The sequence below is a fragment of the Lithobates pipiens genome, unplaced genomic scaffold (genome assembly GCF_037356315.1).
Source record: "Lithobates pipiens isolate NorthernLeopardFrog02 unplaced genomic scaffold, aLitPip1_a1.2 Scaffold_16, whole genome shotgun sequence".
Lineage (NCBI taxonomy): Eukaryota > Metazoa > Chordata > Amphibia > Anura > Ranidae > Lithobates > Lithobates pipiens.
Window position 1 is genome coordinate 378,313,517 of NW_027507748.1, and position 19,625 is coordinate 378,333,141.

At 37.9% G+C, this 19,625-nt stretch overlaps 1 protein-coding gene across 1 annotated transcript in view; it reads left to right on the plus strand.

Moving 5' to 3' along the window:
* Positions 1-19,389, plus strand: part of SRRM3 (serine/arginine repetitive matrix 3) — a 577,610-nt gene extending 558,221 nt beyond the window's left edge. The window contains exons 12-15 of the mRNA XM_077482193.1: positions 356-687; positions 859-1,080; positions 2,422-2,559; positions 11,130-19,389. Of these exons, the coding sequence (XP_077338319.1) occupies positions 356-687; positions 859-1,080; positions 2,422-2,559; positions 11,130-11,325 (888 nt within the window). The 3' untranslated portion in view covers positions 11,326-19,389. The remainder of the gene's footprint in view (positions 1-355; positions 688-858; positions 1,081-2,421; positions 2,560-11,129) is intronic.
* The last annotated feature ends 236 nt before the right edge of the window (positions 19,390-19,625 follow it).

Consider the following 19,625-nt stretch of genomic DNA (forward strand, 5'->3'; position numbering starts at 1 on the left):
TTTTTTTTTTTTTTTATCCAAATAATATTTAACCCATACTTTTGTAATCTACAATTAATTTTCTTTCTTTTTTTTATGTGAGACCTTAATTTTAGATTTCTCTTTTCCCCTACCCGCTCTTTGAAATAATTTCTTGTTTTCTATTTTTTTTGTTGCGTTTTGCATGCAAAATTGCATGAGCTGCATTGTTGGGGTCAGAAGGCTAAGCAGAAAAAATAGTCTCAGTGTAGAATCTCTGTGTTAACGTGCTGTATGCAACTGTGAGTTAACATTTCAGTTCCTTGCTGATGAAGTAGTGCTAAAGCATCTCCCTATCTTTTCTTTTTCCCCAATTTCTATTTATTTTCCTCTACAGCGGCCAAATTCAATATCTCCATCATCACGGACACATGCAAAGTTGGAAACATCACCTAGCCATCACAAGGGCAACAATCGCAATGATGTAAGGAGCCCAAGATCTGTTTCATCAAGCAAAGGTGGTCGTTGTTCATCAAATGATAAGCATCGACGAAACTCTAGGTCGCCATCATCAGTCAGACACCATGGGAGGTCCAGGGGCAGAACCAGGATACATAAGGAGTCTTCTGTAAACTCAGGAAGCCATACAAGCTACAGCAGCGATTCTGAAGGGTCAATATTGTCACATACCACTGGAATGGAAAAGAACCATGGTGTCGCTGCCAAAAAGTAAGGTCATATTTAAATAGCATATAGGAATTTTTGGACTTAAAACACAGTTTCACTTAAACCATTGTGAATAAAAGTAAATTATTAGGTTGGGTTTATGTCAATAACTGTAAGAGAAATAATGTTCTAATGAGATAATGGATAGAAATAATTATGGTTTGTATGTCACAGGCTAAAAATAAAGCATCACCGTGGTAGACAGAATAGCTGCTCTGAGTCTTCAGTGAAGCATATTAGACAGAACTCTGACAGAAAAAAGAGTCCAGTGCGCAGCACTGGCCACAGAGGCAGCTCCTGGAGTTCCAGCCGATCTCCATCCCGCTCCAGGTCACGTGACAAGAGGATGGCCAGAAGCAGATCTCGATCTGCCTCTCAAAAGAAAGCTTTAAACAGGTAAAGGCTGTATAACGTTAGTGTGTTTTTAGTTTTGTGGCTGAACTTTTTGACGTTCAAAATTTGTTGAAGGTAATGTAATCCCTTTAACCATTCATCCTTTTTGCATCCATGTACCTAAGGTTTATGTATAGATAAACAATTTTTTATTAGTTTTGACTATAAAGGAGAAGGGATTATAACCCCATTTATTATATGCTATCTGTACTCGGTTGAGGAGATTTCCTGTTTTGAAGATGCAACATAAAATTAAAGGATATCTCTCATTGAGCAAGGGAAATTGCTCTCATAGACAACAGTCCCCATTGGAATGTTGACCCTCACCTCTTCTTCTGGTGACAACTGTAAAAGTGTGAATGTCCTCATCACTTTTTGTCACAGTGATACTGGTCACCAGGACAAATGGATTCTATTCAACTCTTTGAGAGAGCAATAAAAACTTGACAGGATTAAAGAAAATGTTATACATACACCTCAAACATTGGGTCGTTATTCAGATCCCTCGATATATGACTCATAGCCATACACATTTGGTGCCTTAGCTGAGCTTCCAAAGTATAAGGGGAAAATGGTGTAATATATGGTATAGTGGCCACATCCATGCTTAAACAAGGTAATTGCATTACCACATAGTCCATCCTGGCCATATGGATGGTTAACTGTTTTGCTTTAATAGTCACTAGCAACATTGAAGAGTTAAACATCTTTATAGTGCAGGGTTGCTAACACTTTAAAATGTATGTTTTATAAAAGATCTGCTTACAATCACAACTATTAAGTATTATTATATTAAACATATAACCCTCTGCAAATAAGCTATTTTACCTTTGCAAATATTTTGTATACAACTTTTTATTTTGTGTTTGCTAATAAGTAAACAAAAGGAGAAGACAGATTTATGGGTTGTACCTTGATTGTATTATACCACCTTACAAAAATGACCCAGTCAAATTTGGTCAAGCAAAGTTACTGGATGACCAGTAACTTATGCTAATGTATTTTAGTTATAGAGCTTGCACCTATTACAGATTGCCTGTCTGCATTCTATTGCTTTCTTTTTCAAGAGGCAGGCAATCTCAAAGTCTGGTCAAAGTCTGGCCACCAAGCAGAATGTTTATTGATGACCAGCCTGATTTTAGAATGCAAGGTTCTTTTAAATGAGCAAAGCGCCATTCTTACATTTGTTAATATTTTTTTTTTTTTTCCCCAAAATCCATTCAATGAAAATTACATCATCTCTGTTTTGTAGTCCTTTCATTTTATCCTGGTTGGTAATTAGGCAATGCTTACCTCTTTCATTAAAAGTGTTTAGAAATTACTTATGTGCTTTGTCTATATTAGGGTGAAGGATGGTGAGAACCGAACACGACTTAATGATACAGAAGCAGCAAGACCCCGTCGACGCTCAAGAAGTTATTCACCTATAAGAAAGAGAAGAAGGGATTCCCCTAGCTTTATGGAGCCACGAAGAATTACAAGGTAAAATAATAAACTCACCCAGTCTATTTATTATGTATGTTTGTATGTATCTTTATTATGCATCTCTATTATGTATCTTTATTATGCAATCATTAGAACATCTTTGTAAAAAGCACTGCAGTTTACATAGCAGGACCCCAAAATTAGTATACATTACCTATAACTATAAGTAATAAAGTATAAATATAATTGCATGAAATATACCACTAACCTGGAAATTAAGGGCACCCACATCCCAAAAGAACATATGTTTGAAATCAGACAAAGCCTAGAAACATACTAGGAGTTTTTTTTCGTAAAAAAAAAAAAAAAGAAACTGACAGCTCAGGAAGAGCTGCTGTATTAACTATCTGATGTTAGTACAGCAATCACCCCTGCTGTTCGGCAGTACTTTTTTGGACATGCCCCTTCTACAGAAGCTGGATGAATGGAGGGCTTCTGTTGGACCGACTGCAGTAACCACAGGCCAATTCAATAGAAACCCCCCAAAATTATTATAATTTTTTTATTCTGTTGGTCATTTCGACCGCTAGGTATATATATTTATTATGGCTGCGAGCAATATTTTGTTATTGTTGAACATCCACTAGAAAATGGCCGCTGCTCTATTTCCGGTGACCGGAGCTATTAGAAAGTGGCCGCCGCTCTATTTCTGGCGACCGGGGCTACAGGAAAATGGCCGCTTCATATACTAACCAATATGCATATAAAAGACACTTCCTAATGCCTCTAGTTCTTCCCTGGTGAAGTCACTTGACTGTGACGAACACGAGCCGGAAACACTAGGCCCCAGAAGTGACGTGGGCGAGCTCGCTGCTCGTGTTTACATGCCTGTTTGATACTTTTTATTGTGAGTACCGTGCTTTATTTTTGCTGTTATCAAATAAATATTCTAAACTACTACACTATCAAGCATCCCTCCTGTTCCTTACATTTCCCCATACCCTACTGAGAGGCCTATTTGATGCAGATACACCATGGACAAAAAGGGGATTCTGATTCCAGATAAGAGATACACACCAGCAGAGCCAGAGACGCCAGACTGGGAGATTGCCAGGGGATACATTGGTGAAATAGAAAGATACACCCACATGCTGTTACCTTACAGCGGTAAGGTAAGGGGACATCCACACATTACATTGCAGAGAAGACAGGAAGTCACCTTGGGATTAACTGTTTTTCTGCAGTAGTTTGTCATACAATGTGATCTGATTCTTATAAAAGTCACAATAATACTGACAAATATTGTACAATGTGATTAAGCTGATAACACACAGACACTTCCAATTTTTCATGTATTTATTGAATACAATCATGAAATATTCACAGTGCTGGAGGAAAAAGTTAGTGAAGCCTTTGAGTTAATAGCAGCCTGAACCCTCTTTTAACAGCAATGACTTCAAGCATGCACTTTCAGTAGCTCTGGTTCAGACCTACACCACTTTCAGGAGGAGTTTTTGGTCTGGGCTCTGACTGGACCAGTACAAAAGGCACATTTTCTTTTCCGAAGCCAGTCAGCTGTGAATTTACTTTAATGCTTAGATCACTGTCCTGCTGCATGACCCAATTTTCTACTAAGCTTCAGTTGGCAGTCAGCTTTGCTGACATTATCCTGTAGGATATTTTGGTAAACTTGGAAATTAATTCACTCCTGGATGACAAGTGGTCCAGGCCATGAGGCAAGCGAGCCCAAATCATGGTGTTCCCTCCACTATACTTCATTGTTGGGATGATGTTTTGATGTTGGTAAGCTGTGCTCTTTTTGCTCCACATATAGTGCTGAGTATGCTTCCTGAACAATTCAACTTTTGTTTTATCAGTCCACAAAACATCTGCCCAGTAGCACTGTGGTATGCCAAGGTGCTCTTTGGCAAACTTCAAGCACACTGCTATGTTTTTTTTTTTAATAGCTTCCTCCATGGTGTTCTGCCATGGAACCCCTACTGGTTTAAAGATGTACATATGGTAGACTCATATACAGTGATGTGTGTCAGTTCCAGTGATGTTTTCAGGCTTTTTACTGTTACTTATGGATTAATCTTTACCTTATTGGGTAGTGGGTTGTACCTTAGGAGTCATCTAAGCTTGACACCTACTACTAGGAAGGGTAGTCACAGTACTAGACTGTCTCCATGTATAGACAAATTGTCTGTCGACTGATGGATGCCTACATACTTTGCGATTGCTTTGTATCCCTTTCCAGCATTATGCAGATCAACTTATCTTGATCATATGTCTTTAGAGAGCTCTTTTTTGTGAAGCATTGTTCTCATCAGCTGATGCTTCTATTGAACAACAGTCCTAAAATGTTTGAGTGTGTTTTTTTTTATCAAAGTAGCTCTAAACCACAAATCCAAGTTAATTTAATAAATTGGACTCCAGGTGTGCAAACTGCTTTTTATAATTATCTTTTGTAATTAGTCTATGGATTAATTTACTTTTTCCTCCAACACTGTGAATATTAATAGTGTGTTCAATAAAGACATGACAAATTAGAATTGTTTGCGTGTTATCAGCTTAGGACATTGTGTGTGTCTATGGCAGTGATGGCGAACCTTGGCACCCCAAATGTTTTGGAACTACATTTGCCATGATGCTCGTGCACTCTGCAGAGTATGACGATCATCATGGGAAATGTAGTTCCAAAACATCTGGGGTGCCAAGGTTCGCCATCACTGGTCTATGGTGACTTAGATAAGGATCGGATCACATTTTATGGTAAATTACTGCAGAAAACCAGTTGGTTCTAAGGGGTTCACATACTTTTTGTTGACACGTAGCAAGTTCTTGGCGTTAAAAACAAGTGATTTGATAGTTGGAAAATCTAACATGTTTAATTTATAACAAACTAGATTTCCTGAATGCACAGTACAAGACACAGACTTTTTTTTTAAATCATTAAAACTGGGTTATATGCAGCTACCTTTAGGTTATTGAACACAGGGAAAAATGTAAAGCTGAAGGGACATCACCCTCCCACGCTTAGCTAACCTCATTTTTTTTTTTTGGTCCTAGGTGATAAGCCTCTTTTTCCCAGGAAGTTTTCTTTCTCACTGGATCATATGCACCATAATAGCTTGTACTTGATATACCCTGTGGGTGCTTCCCTTGGCATATAGTGCCACATGTGGAGTTAGCCACAAAAAGCTGTGATCTTGTGATCTGTCTGGTGCTGAGCCAGACCACTATATGAGGGTGTGCCCATCATGGAAAGCAACGTCAGCATGGGGTTAATCTCATGTTTATTGCAGCTATTGTTGTGGGTAGTACAAGGCAGAAGCCCTATACATGTTCAGCTCATTGCTAGCCCAGTGCAGCTTTTCCCCTGTGGATGTTTTGGAACCACTGCCTCCTTTTCTGATGCAGTAGGACCCAGAATAGCCAAAGTAAAAATTTTACTTTGGAGCCATTTTAGGCTTTGGAGTATGTTTTGTATGGTGCTGTTGCATCTGTGCACATCTCATGAGTCGCACCTTAGTGTGTCTGTGCAAACAAGCGCTACTGCACCTGCACAGCCAAAATGCTTTCTGTGCTTGAGCACCCTGTTATTAGTGGCTTATTTTTGCCTTCAATTGCTTGCACCAAGGTATCTCCCCTTCTGCTCAACTATATTGTCTAGGGACATTTTTCACAGGCATGCCAGATATGGGCTTGTTGTCTCATGCTTAGCCTTTAGCTCCCTTTGAGGGATGGCAGTACATCTGTTCAGGGACCTAACACTCTTTCCTCTGATAGTTGACCCCATTGTAACTCTCTGCCTTCCTCTGATCATCTAACCAGTTTATCGGCCATACCAGCCTCCACCTTCCTTTCTAAAGAGGAATTTTCTGCCACATTGTCAGAGATCATGGCCAGAATGTCTGGCTTTATTAGGGTCATAGAAAGAACAGGTCACAGATGTTTCCTCTTCAACCTACCTCCTGATTTGGTCTTTGACTTTGCCCTTAATACAGGCACAGTACAAAAAAAAGTATCAGCTGAGAAGGACTCCTTGCCTTTTGAGACATAGGAACAGGATGATATGTCTGCTACAGGCATTAATCCCAAGCTAAAATAAATTATTGCAACACTTCTTAAAGCTGTACACTTTTGTTTAGCAGTAAAGCAGACAGAATCTGTTTACATGAAGGTATCCAGCATGGGGTATTTAAAATTCCCAAAACCAGCTTCCAGGTTCACATGCTGGTTGTCCTGTAGGACATGTGTAGGAGGAGAAGATTTTTCTCCTCCTAAACATTTCATTCAACAGTATCCTATTGTGCAAAGTTTCCTTAGGATATAGTCACTTCCTTTGGTGGATCCAGACATTTTTCACCTAAACAAGACCCTACAAATCTGAGGCTAGATGGGAGTGGGAGGGGTTATATAGGATAGGATGTCCCTGCAGCCTCCCAATCACCTGTAGGTAGTTCCATATAGTCGTATTTACAGTATTTAAAGAAGCCTGAGTCCTGTACTTTACTCTAGGAAACAGATTTCAATGGTAAGTCAAACGACCTAATAACTTTCTGCAAATGAGACATGTTTCTTTGAATTAAAGACATGTATACTTTAATGTATAATTGTTTATTTGTATGTCACGTCATTTTATGCTGTTCCATCCCACAAGGTTCCTTTTGAAGATCAGCTGCCAATGATGTACGTTACAGCAAGTCTTCTTGGTTACTGTGGTAACCTAATCACTATCAGGTGTTTACTGAAAAAATGCAACCCTCTCCCATATACACTAATCACTCACAAAATATGTGTTTTCTTACAGTCTGTTGCACATCTGGGATCTTGGTTTTCTGGCTTTGACCTCTTACCATCTATTTCTCTCTGCCTTATATATGTTGCACAGCTTAAACATGTTTTCGTGCAAAAGGGTACTGCAATTTCAATTCTGTTATAACCATTTTATGGTTCTCTATGTTTTGAAACTAGACAGAAATATGTAGTCTTGAAAGTTTGTTTTTAAGTATTTCAGCATACAGCCTATGTCACAATTACTCAGTATATAGAAAAAAAAATGGTGTCAGTATTCATAAAGTCAAAAAGGTGCTGAAGTAAGTAAAGAGTGCTTTCTCCTGCCATCTTATCATGTATGGTTGGCTAGGCCCTGTCATATAAGCAGTTGTAAGAGATGTGCAAACAGATTTAGTGTTTACAGTTGCAATGTGTATACAATGTAACATACTTGGGAAAGAAAATAGCAGTTTTTGATGCTCTTTAAATCCCCAAATGGGCTACAAAACATTTAGCATTTCTAAAGGTATTCAAGCTGATCAATAGCTGTATTGAAATGGATTGCAGTTCCTTTTTGTTTGACACTAACTTATTCGTATTTAACGGTTGGTTCAGTTACCTACTAACTATTTGTCTCAACAATTTCAGCGTCTGTCTGAGGTGTGGATAATGTGGAGCAAACAAAGCAGGAAGGTCATTCAGTTAATTAACCATCTATGATTCCAACAGTCTTATATTGTTTTTGAATTACAACTCCTTCGTCTTTTATGTTGTGAGCTGTGATTTATAAAACACCATTTTTTTTATGCTAACAGAAACGTGCATAATAAAATACACGATTATTTTGGAATTATACATACAGATGTAGCAGTATAGTTGCCTTTTGGTTATGCTCAACAAATGTAAGCCCACTGTGAACCACATTACTTTAACCTTTATAGTAACTCTGATTGGAAGGAAGTAGATAAAATATTTAATAGCATCGTCTTTGCCAATGTGATCACCCTCAATCACCCCTTTGGTCCAGAGAATTATTTCACTAAGGGCTTTTAAAGGCTTAAAATGAAGTACTTCATGAAGAAAAAAATTGAAAACATTATCAATTCCATTCCCACACATTTCTCCCCCCATATTTCACTAGAACACAAAGATGAAAAGTACTTGAGGGGAAGTTGTTTTTTTATAGGGACCTGTTACATGATAATTTTTTTTGTCTAAATGTTGTGTATTCTTTTCTTCTTCTTTTTTTGAGTATTGAAGAGTTGACTTGCAGGGAGTTTATTTTAATCTTATTTTATTGTTGTGGTATTGGAGTAGCTGATGATGATGAAGAATGCAATGGAAAGATATAAATATATATACATATACATATATGTCATCTTGCCACCCCATCCCTCTGCAGACATGAACCAACCTTCACCCCTGGAACCATAGAGACATCTTTCCCTCTTCTGATGTGGCTAAACCCATGCTGCCTCTTCACACTGCACCCATTTCCCAATATTTTATTCTCTTTAACCCACACCTATTTCTCTTCTCATGTCACTGATTTTTTATTAGCGCTATTGCAAACAATGGAAACTCACTCAGTTACATGCTTAGAAACAATTACCAAACAAAAACAACATCTTAAGCCTTGTACACATGCTATGATTGTTGACAGGGGATTGTTGACAGAATGTTGTCCCAAAATCTTACCGTTAGTACGCTCCTTTTGACAATTGTTGTCCAACTTTCGCCAACAAATGTTGGATGATAGGCTAATACATTTTTGGCGGACACCGGTTTCATGTCAGATTTTTGTATGGTCAGTACACAAATCGGTCACACAAAAGTCAAAAGTACAAACACGCATGCTCAGAATAAATGCTCACCAAACACGAAATTAGCAGAAGGGGCCCAATGGGTGGCGCTCAAGAGCTGAAGTTCCATGTAGTACACCACTACATTTGTGTTTGTGGCACAACAATTGTGTAATGTTAGTAAGAGAAGGTCCTGGCACACTCCCTTAAGACAAAAATCATACGCTTGGTTGTCTAACAATCGTACCGTGTGTACGAGGCTTAAATCCACAGACCAGGCACTCACTTAAACAGCAATAAAATAATTCATTTGCTTATAAGGAAGCATAGTCCTTTACTTTTAACACCCCAGAACAGCACCATAACACCAAATTCACAAAGCTGGCCTTTTTTTCACTTTTTCTATTGCAGAATGAGGTCCTACTCAGCTGCCACCACTGTTTGATCCTCATACCTCAGCAACTAAAGCTCTTTCCTATGATTGAAGAACAGTATTCCCTCAATTGGAAACAGACTCTCTGTTACCCTATTACAGTGAGTCGTAAGGTCAAATCTCTTAAAGACCCCCTACAACCACCTTACAGGGTCATACCACACACTGAGCAAAGCAGCAAACTGATCATGTCACTCATTTACAGTGACCATTCCTGTCCCTATTTTTTCACTTTGAGTGGCAAGTGACATATGTATTGTGATCATTGCAACGTATGTTCTCTGCAAAGGGTTTTATAAGAAATTTGCATATGATGCCAACATCCAATGTTAACTGGTTCCCGAACCGGCCGCGGCTCCCTTGGGCGAGCCGTCGTAGCTGTACGTCGGCCCTTTAAGACACTGTAGGAGGCGTGCACGCCCGCTGCTTGTGTCCAGAGCCAATGCGAGTGCTTGCCATGCGTGATGAACATTGGGCACCTGCGATTGCTTGTGACAGAGCAAGAACCGGATCTGTGTGTGTAAACACAAATCCGGTCCCCACAGGGGAGAGGAGCCAGATAGCGTGTTCATAAAAAGTATAAACACCTATCTGTCTCCTCCTCTAGCCAATCCCATCCCCTCCACAGTTGGAACACACTTAGGGAACAAAGTTAACACCTTGATCACCCCCTAGTGTTAACCCCTTCCCTGCCAGTGACATTTATACAGTAAGTGCCTTTTCATAGCACTGATTGCTGTATAATTGACAATGGTCCCAAAAATGTGTCAAAAGTGTCCAATTTGTCCGCCGCAATATCTCAGTCCCAATAAAAATCCCAGATCGCCACCATTGCTAGTAAAAAAAAAAAAATTCTAATAAAAATTCCATAAATCTATCCCCTATTTTGTAGACGCTATAACTTTTGCGCAAACCATTCAATATATACGCTTATTGCGATTTTTTTTACCAGAAAGATGTAGATGAAAACATATCAGCCTAAATTGAGGAAAATGTATTGTTTTTTTTTATTGGGATATTATAGCAATAAGTAAAAGATATTGTGTTTTTTTTTTTCTAAATTGTCGCTCTTCTTTTGTTAATAGAGCAAAAAATAAAAACTGCAGAGGTGATCAAATACCATGTTGCACCATGGAAGCGAAGCAAATCAAGGTTTATTGGGTCAGATCCAGATCCAGGATTGCATGAATCAGTTTGTTATATTAAGTGTATGAAAAGCACAAATCTTTGTTAACCCAATTTTCACAGAAACCTGAAATATTAGTTTATAGTCATCTCAGCTTTCAATACATGTGTGGTCACTGTAGAGATCAACTGATTGTCTTGCACAGTGTGGTTGCATCACAATGAATGCTTCTACTTGGTACCTGTACTGCTCCATCTGTCTGCACATACCATTATGGGGTAAGATTTGCACCCATTACCACCCTTTACTTTTACAGTCTAAAAAAAGTAACATCTATGGTTAAATGCTTAGATCTAACATATGTCTGTTAATGCTTTGAATTATTAACCAATAACAAGATTGCTTTCTTACTGCTCTGTTTTTCTTGTGGCAACATATAATAAGCACAACAATGTAATTATTACTTGTTATCTTTCATTTTCAGTGCCCGGAAGCGCCCAATTCCTTACTATAGACCTAGCCCATCTTCCAGCTCCCTGAGCAGCTACTCCCACAGCCGTAGTCGAAGCAGGAGCTATGACAGTTACAGCAGCTATAGCCGTAGCCGGACTCGGAGTCGTTCTCCCAGCCACAGTCGTAGCCCCAGCTACAGAAGCAGTTCTGAGAGTGCTGGATTTTAAGCCTTGCGTATCAAATGAACCCTGCTATTAATCACACCTACTACATAAAGTAGAGTGGTAGTTCAAGAAAATCCAGTGGGTTGGAATGTGATATAGATCAATGTATGTACATATATAAATAAATATAAAGAAGATACACTATCTATAGCATTCATGATATCACACAGACATCTTTCTGAAAAATGAACAATGGTTTGAAATAAATCACACTAAACTAGGCAGTCTCAAAAGTAGTCAAAGCATTACAACTATAACATGAAGACTGTGCTGATTGTAGTTTTAGTCCAAATGCAATGCCTCTAAGCACAGAAGCCATGAGCTTTGACTGTCTTGCAAGGAGTGGGTAAATAAATCTGATGAATGCATAAAAGACCTTTGTAAAGCTACATATTGAATACTAACAATGTAGCCATGCCCTATGACATTTACACCCCTCTCTTGGTTTCTTTATGCTATTGTTATAATTAATTTATTGTGTATCTAGAAGATAGGTACCTGGCAAGGATATACGATACCAAAAGGCTGGGTAAGCAGAATCGTTGGGATAACATAAACATTTCAAGTTTACTTTGTATCATTTCATTTGAAATTTGTTATTACTTAAATGTTGGTGTAAAGATATTTGTGACCAAACAGTGTAAATGATATAGATCAAATCTGGACTTCTAAAGTAAATAACCCAGAGTTGTGGTATCTACAGCATATAGGATGTTTTAAAAAGAACATGTTCTGCCTATGCAGTATAAAGCAACAGGTACACTATAATTCTAGCCTCTACAGCTGCTTATACATAACTACCCTTTTCTTTTATGCCTTTATGTTTGCCCCAGTAGCAAAGAGAAGAAGCCCTGTGTAAGCCCAAAATCACACAATAGAACTTACTTAGGAGAGAGGATCTCTGTCCACCACCATATGATAGTGCAGGGTACCTAAGTGGCCAACACCAAGAACCAGTGCTGTCACTTTGGAGGAAAAAGACTGATTCGCATCCTCTATATCTCTTGATTCCCCAAGCAAACATATCAGCAAAGGGAAGAAAGGTACAAACACTTCCAGGGGCTGAAATTGATTTGACTGTGTTGCTTTTCCCTACAAGGGCATAATACAAAATTTATTTGGCTTCTCAGCTGGCACTGTTAATAAAACCTCAGATTGCCATTGCACTTGACCCCTATTACTGTACTTAGTTGGAAGCGGTACCAGTATGCAAACCTTATTGTGTTATTAGCAGTGACCGGTCCCATGCATTAATGTGAGCTGTGTGAACTTTAAATGCCAGTTTTGTTTTTCACTCCTAGTCAAACAATAGCACAGATACAAGTGGCAAACCTTGATATAATACAAATGATTCTAGATATCTGTAACTCAGTATTGTAATGCACTCTTCACTTAGATTTCCCACCTTTGCTAAAATATGGTTGTCTCGCATGGCATGACAAAATATCTCCATAGCAAAAGATATCCTGTATGCCTGCAGCCTTTATTCTCTACATGGATAGATTTTAACATGAATTTGGTCAATAGCGTAGAGCATTTTTTAACAAGACATAATTAGCTGTTCTTCTGAAGCCAAACAGACTAAACAGTTTAGCTGTGTTGTTTTGACTGAGACCGATGTCCTCCTATATTATCCTGAAGTAAATGTGTTACTTATTGAGATAAGAATGCATTGTGGGCAGAAGTCATGGTTTTAAATATTGTTGAGGTAAGTATACTCAAAATTGTTAAAAGGCTTGCAATCATGTAAACGACAATACATATAACTTATGCTGTCTGCTAGGCACATAGTTATTTCATTTGTCCAGAGTTGGTCACATACATTACAATCTGAGTATACATTCTCCTTAAAATCTACCAACAAATATGGAGTCCAAGAACTCACCTGACTGGGCATAAAATGAATTGTTTAGATAGGCCCTCTCACTGTATAATTGTTGATAGATCTAAAGGGATGTATAACGATTGTACACTTAGATTGTAACTTGTGTGGACTGATTTAGAGCTTTGCCGTAGTTCTTCTACATTGAAACTCTAAACAGCACATTAAAAAAAAAAACATTTTGTGTAATGTGTCTTGGACTATTTCTCCTTGGTGCTACAAAATTTCAGTATGTTTCTGATTTAATCTTTGGATAATTTTTGTCAAAGGATTGAATTTGAATAATGTGTAGAGCTGCAACAGTGCAGTTTCTAATGCCAACTGCACCTCAGCATTCAAATCACTATAGATGTTTATTTATGGCATTGCTATGATTAATTAAATTGTATCTTTGACAATGTCCAGCGAAATATTAGCTGTCCATCACAATAAGCAGTGTTGCCAATTTTAAAATAGTGTAATGGATTTTAATTTATCTGACCTGCAGCATCTGGGTTTTTCTGAAACCGTTCTGCATTACCATCCATTCAGACTAATTTTAGTGATGCATATTGTCTTCTGTACATTTTATTTAAGGGTACAAAGCCCTTGGTCAGGTGATTTTTCTCTGGCTTACTCTGCAAAAAAACTCAATGCAGAGACCTGGCATAAAATGTTGGTGATGTCTGTGAAAAAAGGAGTTTATAGCCCGCATGTGAAGAGAGTTGGTGAGCAATGAAGGCGGAGGCATGTGTGTGTACATTGTATCTCATTTTACCAAGAGAACATGTCTTGGCTCATTATTGCTGAACAACCAACTGTTTTCCATCTGACTGAGGTTATCACTCCAAAAGTTATTACACATTTTATTTCTCTTCATAGCTTATAGACTAGCTCATGCTAGTAGTAGATAATTATGGATTGTAATAAGGTCTCATTTGGTCTACAGTATTCTCTTGCAAATATGGAATATTCTAAGGATAAAGTAAAGGTTAACGTGGCACTACACTCAGTCTTTATTTTATATTTAAAGAGGATCTCTAGTTTTATCTTTCTGTCTGGCGCACAGTTGTTCACAGTTCTCTTGCACTGAAATTGCCTACTCCGATGTCACTAAACACTGAGTTTCTCACATCAGAAGCTCTAACTAGTCAGATATAGTCAAGCCCATATCTAAGCTGGGAGACATTCAGAATCATCTAGACAAATGATTCTTAACCTTTTTTTAATCTAGGTACCCTTTAAAAATATGCATAATCTGAGACACCCCATTTTAAAATGTAAACTAAAGTAATAGGTTTACATAATGCAGCAGCATCTACACATATAGGACACCTAACATTCAAGGTTGTTTTAACAAAGCAATGTACCTTTAAACATTGGTACTGATTAGTATTCCAGTATTTCTCTTCTCCCTCAGTTTCTCTCCCTCATTCAGCTAGTGTGACCCAGTGCTGATGAAGATGGGCAAACAAGGATGCCCTAATGTGCCCAACATCCTCCTAATCACCCTATGAGGACATCAGTTGATAGAAAGCCGGTGGGTAGCATGTACAATGCCTACGGTTGTAATGCTGCACAATAAAAATCTGTGCCTTTGTATAGCAAAAAAAGGCAGGCTTAATCTGCCTGCTGACTTGCTGACAATTTTTTAAATTTTGCCAAAGCACACCTGGAAAACCCAGAAGGAGTTATGCTCTTGGAAGGAGTTATGCAAATATTAAAATGCCTTCATGGCTGGGTGTTGATCTGAAGGAGTTGGCATTCTAGGAAGAATGCATGGTAACACCCACATGAGATACTGAGCCTCCAATGAATCAAAGGGGCAAGCTAGGGACAGTCAGCCTGGAGAGGAAAGGGCTAGATCATCCTTTATCAACCAGGATGCTGGCAGGTTTTATGTAAAAATGTATTTAGTATGTTAATACATCACAACTCTCAGCTTCATTTTTCACAGCAACCTAAATACACCTACATTTGTAGAAACTCACCTTAGTCCCTTGATTACCACCCTATTTTAATCAAATTAATAGATTGGTAGGTGTGATGTGTCAATGTGGCTGAGTTCTGATATTTGGCTAAATATTCTGTTTAGTTGGACTTAAAACCTGCTGCCTTTTATAGTAACATGCAATCAGGCCCACAAACCAGTTATTTTCAACAAGAATACATTAATTTCAGCATTGATAATTGCCCTTTATGCAGTGCATGTACATATAATGAATGTGTGTGCCATACATCGATCTTGTTATAATCACACACGTGGGTTGGACTTGATGGACTTGTGTGTTTTTTCAACCTCGCCTACTATGTAACTATGTATCTTACCTTTACTGCAAAAGCTCTTTTGCAGTCTTGCAATACTGACAACAAACTCTAAGGAGACTTAATTCATTCTTGTTTCTATCAAACTCCAGAACTTCCAAATCATATGTGCTACACAGAGTATTGCATTATTTGCCCAGATAAGCAATACCTTGCATTATCCTGAACACACACACAAACATTGAGTTGCAAACAGGCCTTTGGGCATATAGTAGTCCAAAATCAGAAGTAGAACATTACATTCTCAGTGAAACAAAACACAGACAGAAGAAACAATTATTGTGAGAGCCTAATATTCTTTTTTTTTTCTTGAGTTCTTCTTTAAAGCAAACCTGTTTTCTCTTCATAGTTTCTGAACAGCAGGCACATAAAAGTGCCTATATGTATAGTTGTACCTCTTATGGAGCCCTCCAGAAAACATCAAGCTCTCAAAAATTGAATTTGCAAATAGCAACTTATGCTTGACTCTGCTCCCTCCTCCCCCCTCATAATTCACTACTAGTCCATTGATATGTTGGACAGGCTCATTGACAAATAGTGAGCCATGGGAAATAGGATTGGCATGCCCATGCAACTCAAATTCCTGCTGTACTTAAGTGACTACAGTTTAGATCTTTAAAGTGAACACAGGATTTGGCTGTTTTTGGCTAGCTTTAAGGTTTTGATTGATCCAGAAAATTACATTATCAAAGATTGTCACAAAGTAATTTGACCTAGATTACCATTTTACTGAACAGAAACTGCACCAGAGAGTATTCATTACAAATAATTTACCAGTAGAGGGTTACTTTGTAAACTGTAGAACCAACAATAAAAATTGCAAGCAAATGCTGTATATCTATGCAAATAACTCCTTTTACAAGGGTTATGGAATTAAAATTCATGGAGGTCTAGTCAGTAAGATTTTATTGTGAATCACATGTTTGTGTGATGATCTTTTACATCACAGGCCCTCCTTTAAAACATTGTCCTCAGTCCTCCATTCGCATTACAACCCTACACTTTGCATCACAGCCCACCTTTTACATTACAGCTCTCCACCTTTACAACACAGCCCCCCTTTAACATCAGTGTCTTCAGTCCCACCGTCTCATCACAGTCCCCCTTTACATCACAGCCCAGCCTCAACATCAGTGTCCTCAGCCCTCTCTTCACATCATAGTCCCCCCTTTCCATCACAGCCCCCCTTTACATCACAATTCCCCTTTTACATTAGGTTCCCTATTGGCCACTTCACATCTGAGCTCCCCTTTACATTAGTGTCCTAATTTTTTCCCTTTACATCACACCCTCCCCTTAGATCAGTGTCCTCAGTCCCCCCTTTATATCACAGCCCCACTTTCCATCACAGGTCTCCCTTCTTTCACAGACCTACCTTACACTGCTAGGCAGAGGGCAGGAGGTGCAGCAGATCTGAACAGGGTCGGGAGCTGCCCAACTTTTCATGTTAACAAGTGGGTAATTGATTGGTAGGATGTCCTTGTGTTCTAACAACCAATCATCTGCTAGTTAATTTGAAAAGTTGGGCAGCTGCTACACTCCATCAAAACCCGCTGGGCCTCCTGTCTTGTGCCATGCTGTGAGGATGACAGAGGTGGCTGCTGAGGGGTGGTGGGGAACTCAAAGGAGGACACCCAGGCTGCCGTGGCAGTCCGAATAGATCTGGACCATTTAGTGATGACTGTCCTATACGAACTAGACAAGGATTATACATTAAAACTTTGTTCCATGGACTCAATGAATATTCTTCTGCACAGATCCCTCATTTTATTTTAATGACAAATTTAATAGAGTTTAGTAATCCTTTTTATTACCTCTACCATTAACGTATGTTTACAAGGTATAAAATGACTATAACTGTAATGAAAGTACCCCTTACTTAATTTATACCATGTAGAGCTAGTGGGTCAAAATTCATGAAGTCACTCCCTGGTTATCATGTATTTATTATTATTAATATTGTTGGTATTTATTTTGTATTTATTTATATTAAAATGTATTATGGAGTTATGAACAATTTTTGACCAGCTCAAGGTTTTGTGGATATGTTAAAAAGAATAATAAAAAAAATAAAATAAGGATAACTGACTTAATTTAAGAAGGAATTAAGGAACTTTGTGTTGAATTCTTCCTTTTAAGACTCATTTATATCTATCTTGGAGCCAAGATGAACAAAAAAGATACTCCTAAATGCACTTACTGATTCATCACTAATGCTGCTTACCTTCTATACCTGGGAAGTGTGCACAAATCATTTCCTCTACCTAGAAACATGCACAATGGAAGAGAAAAGGCATACAGTATAATAGAAGTCAAAATTTACATTTTTTTTCTGGTCTAAATGAATATGCCACTAAGAAGAATTCAAATAAAACAACCATCTTTTTTTTATTGATGCTATTATAAAGCTGCAATACAGATACATACTATTTAAGAAAAAAACTTTAACAAATAACTTATGTTTAATTCTGTTGTGTTAGATGTGTATATAAAATATATATTTGTTGTATAGTTTCTCAAAGATAAATTAAGTTCAATACATGGGTTGTCTTCTAACTGTCGACTGATGCCAGTTTTACCTTTTATACTCAAAAATGAATGGGGAAAATGACAGATCACCCTTTTAATGATGTATTTGCTTCTTGTAGAACATAGCTTCCTCTTGCAGTATACTAACTTTAATCCATTTGATGACAGTAATGTGACTGGAATATGTATGTAGGCTGATGTTAACTTACAAATTAATGATAACACACAATACATAATATCATTCTGATGAGCCCTCTTATCTATACTTGTATATGTTGCATTTTTATTGCATTGTCAATGCAGTTTAAATCTGCATATAACAGATGGCCATTATTAAATATCTCTGATTGAAATGTATTGTTTAAATTATTTGGAGTTATCTACCTTGTATTTGGTAACTGTCATAAAGTCCCAAAAGGTCTGAATGTGATGTGATTTTGGCATTTTCCATAAACTCCTCTATGTTTTAATATATAAGACTATTGGTTTTATTTCAACGTCATAATTAGATGCCTTCTGCTGCTAAGGAGATTGACCACAACAAACAGTATCCAAAGTGCACTATGGCTTGCAGACCTTGCCTGGTTCCAATAGATTATGTTCATCACACAAATGGGTCTACAAAGGTGCTTGCAAAGGAGTGATAGGTTTATTTAAATAAGCAGCTAGTACTTAGACTCAGACATGACTGACCACCTTAGCAGGTTTCGCCAAGTGCTTACTCATAAGGCTAATAGTTTATGTATTTACCTATTTATTTTTGCTTTTTAATATATGATGGCTTATTATGAGTGTACACATTTTCTTTGTATTGGTAAAATAAAGCTAATCAGTACAAGGCCTACTACAAAGACTAACAGACAACAAGCAAGTAGAATTTTAGGCACCTTTTCACAGTTATCTGCCTTTTTAAGCTCTTCTGTTAAAACGAATTTATACAGAGTACTTCATTCCTGTCCTTTCTAGTCCTTCCTGCTCTGCTCAGACAGGTCATATGGAGTTTCAATCAAAGAGAGACTAGAGGCAAACATCTTCTGCTGAGTTTTCAATTTAGAAAACCCACTATTCTGTGAAACAAGTGTAAAATGGAAAATCTGCGCTGTCTCAAATCTTGAAGTTGATTAATATGTGAAAATTGTGAATGAATAAATAATACTTGACGTGCATAAAAAAGGGAAAATTATATATAGCTGTATATTGAGGTGCTGCAACTTAAAACCTGAATATTCAGCTCATGAATTTGTGGGAAGGAATCAAACTGCGCAACCAAATACAATACAAATAATACAAATTAGACTGTGTATGTGTTCAAGTCCATATGGTGCTTCAATAAAAATTCATGATGTAAAACACTCAGGATGTGGCTTGAACGTCTGTTCGGTGTTTGTAATAAGGGTGGCCACTTACCGCATAAGATGGATCTCAAATTATAGAGATCAAACTCGCTCAGCAATGGGACATTCAGCCTGTGAATAATCCTCCTAGGGCTCCTCCAGAGCCGGTATACCTCCCGATACAGGGAACTGTTGTTCTCATGTAATATTCTTTACAACAGCACTGGCAAATCCTTCTGTATGGTCTTCCACTT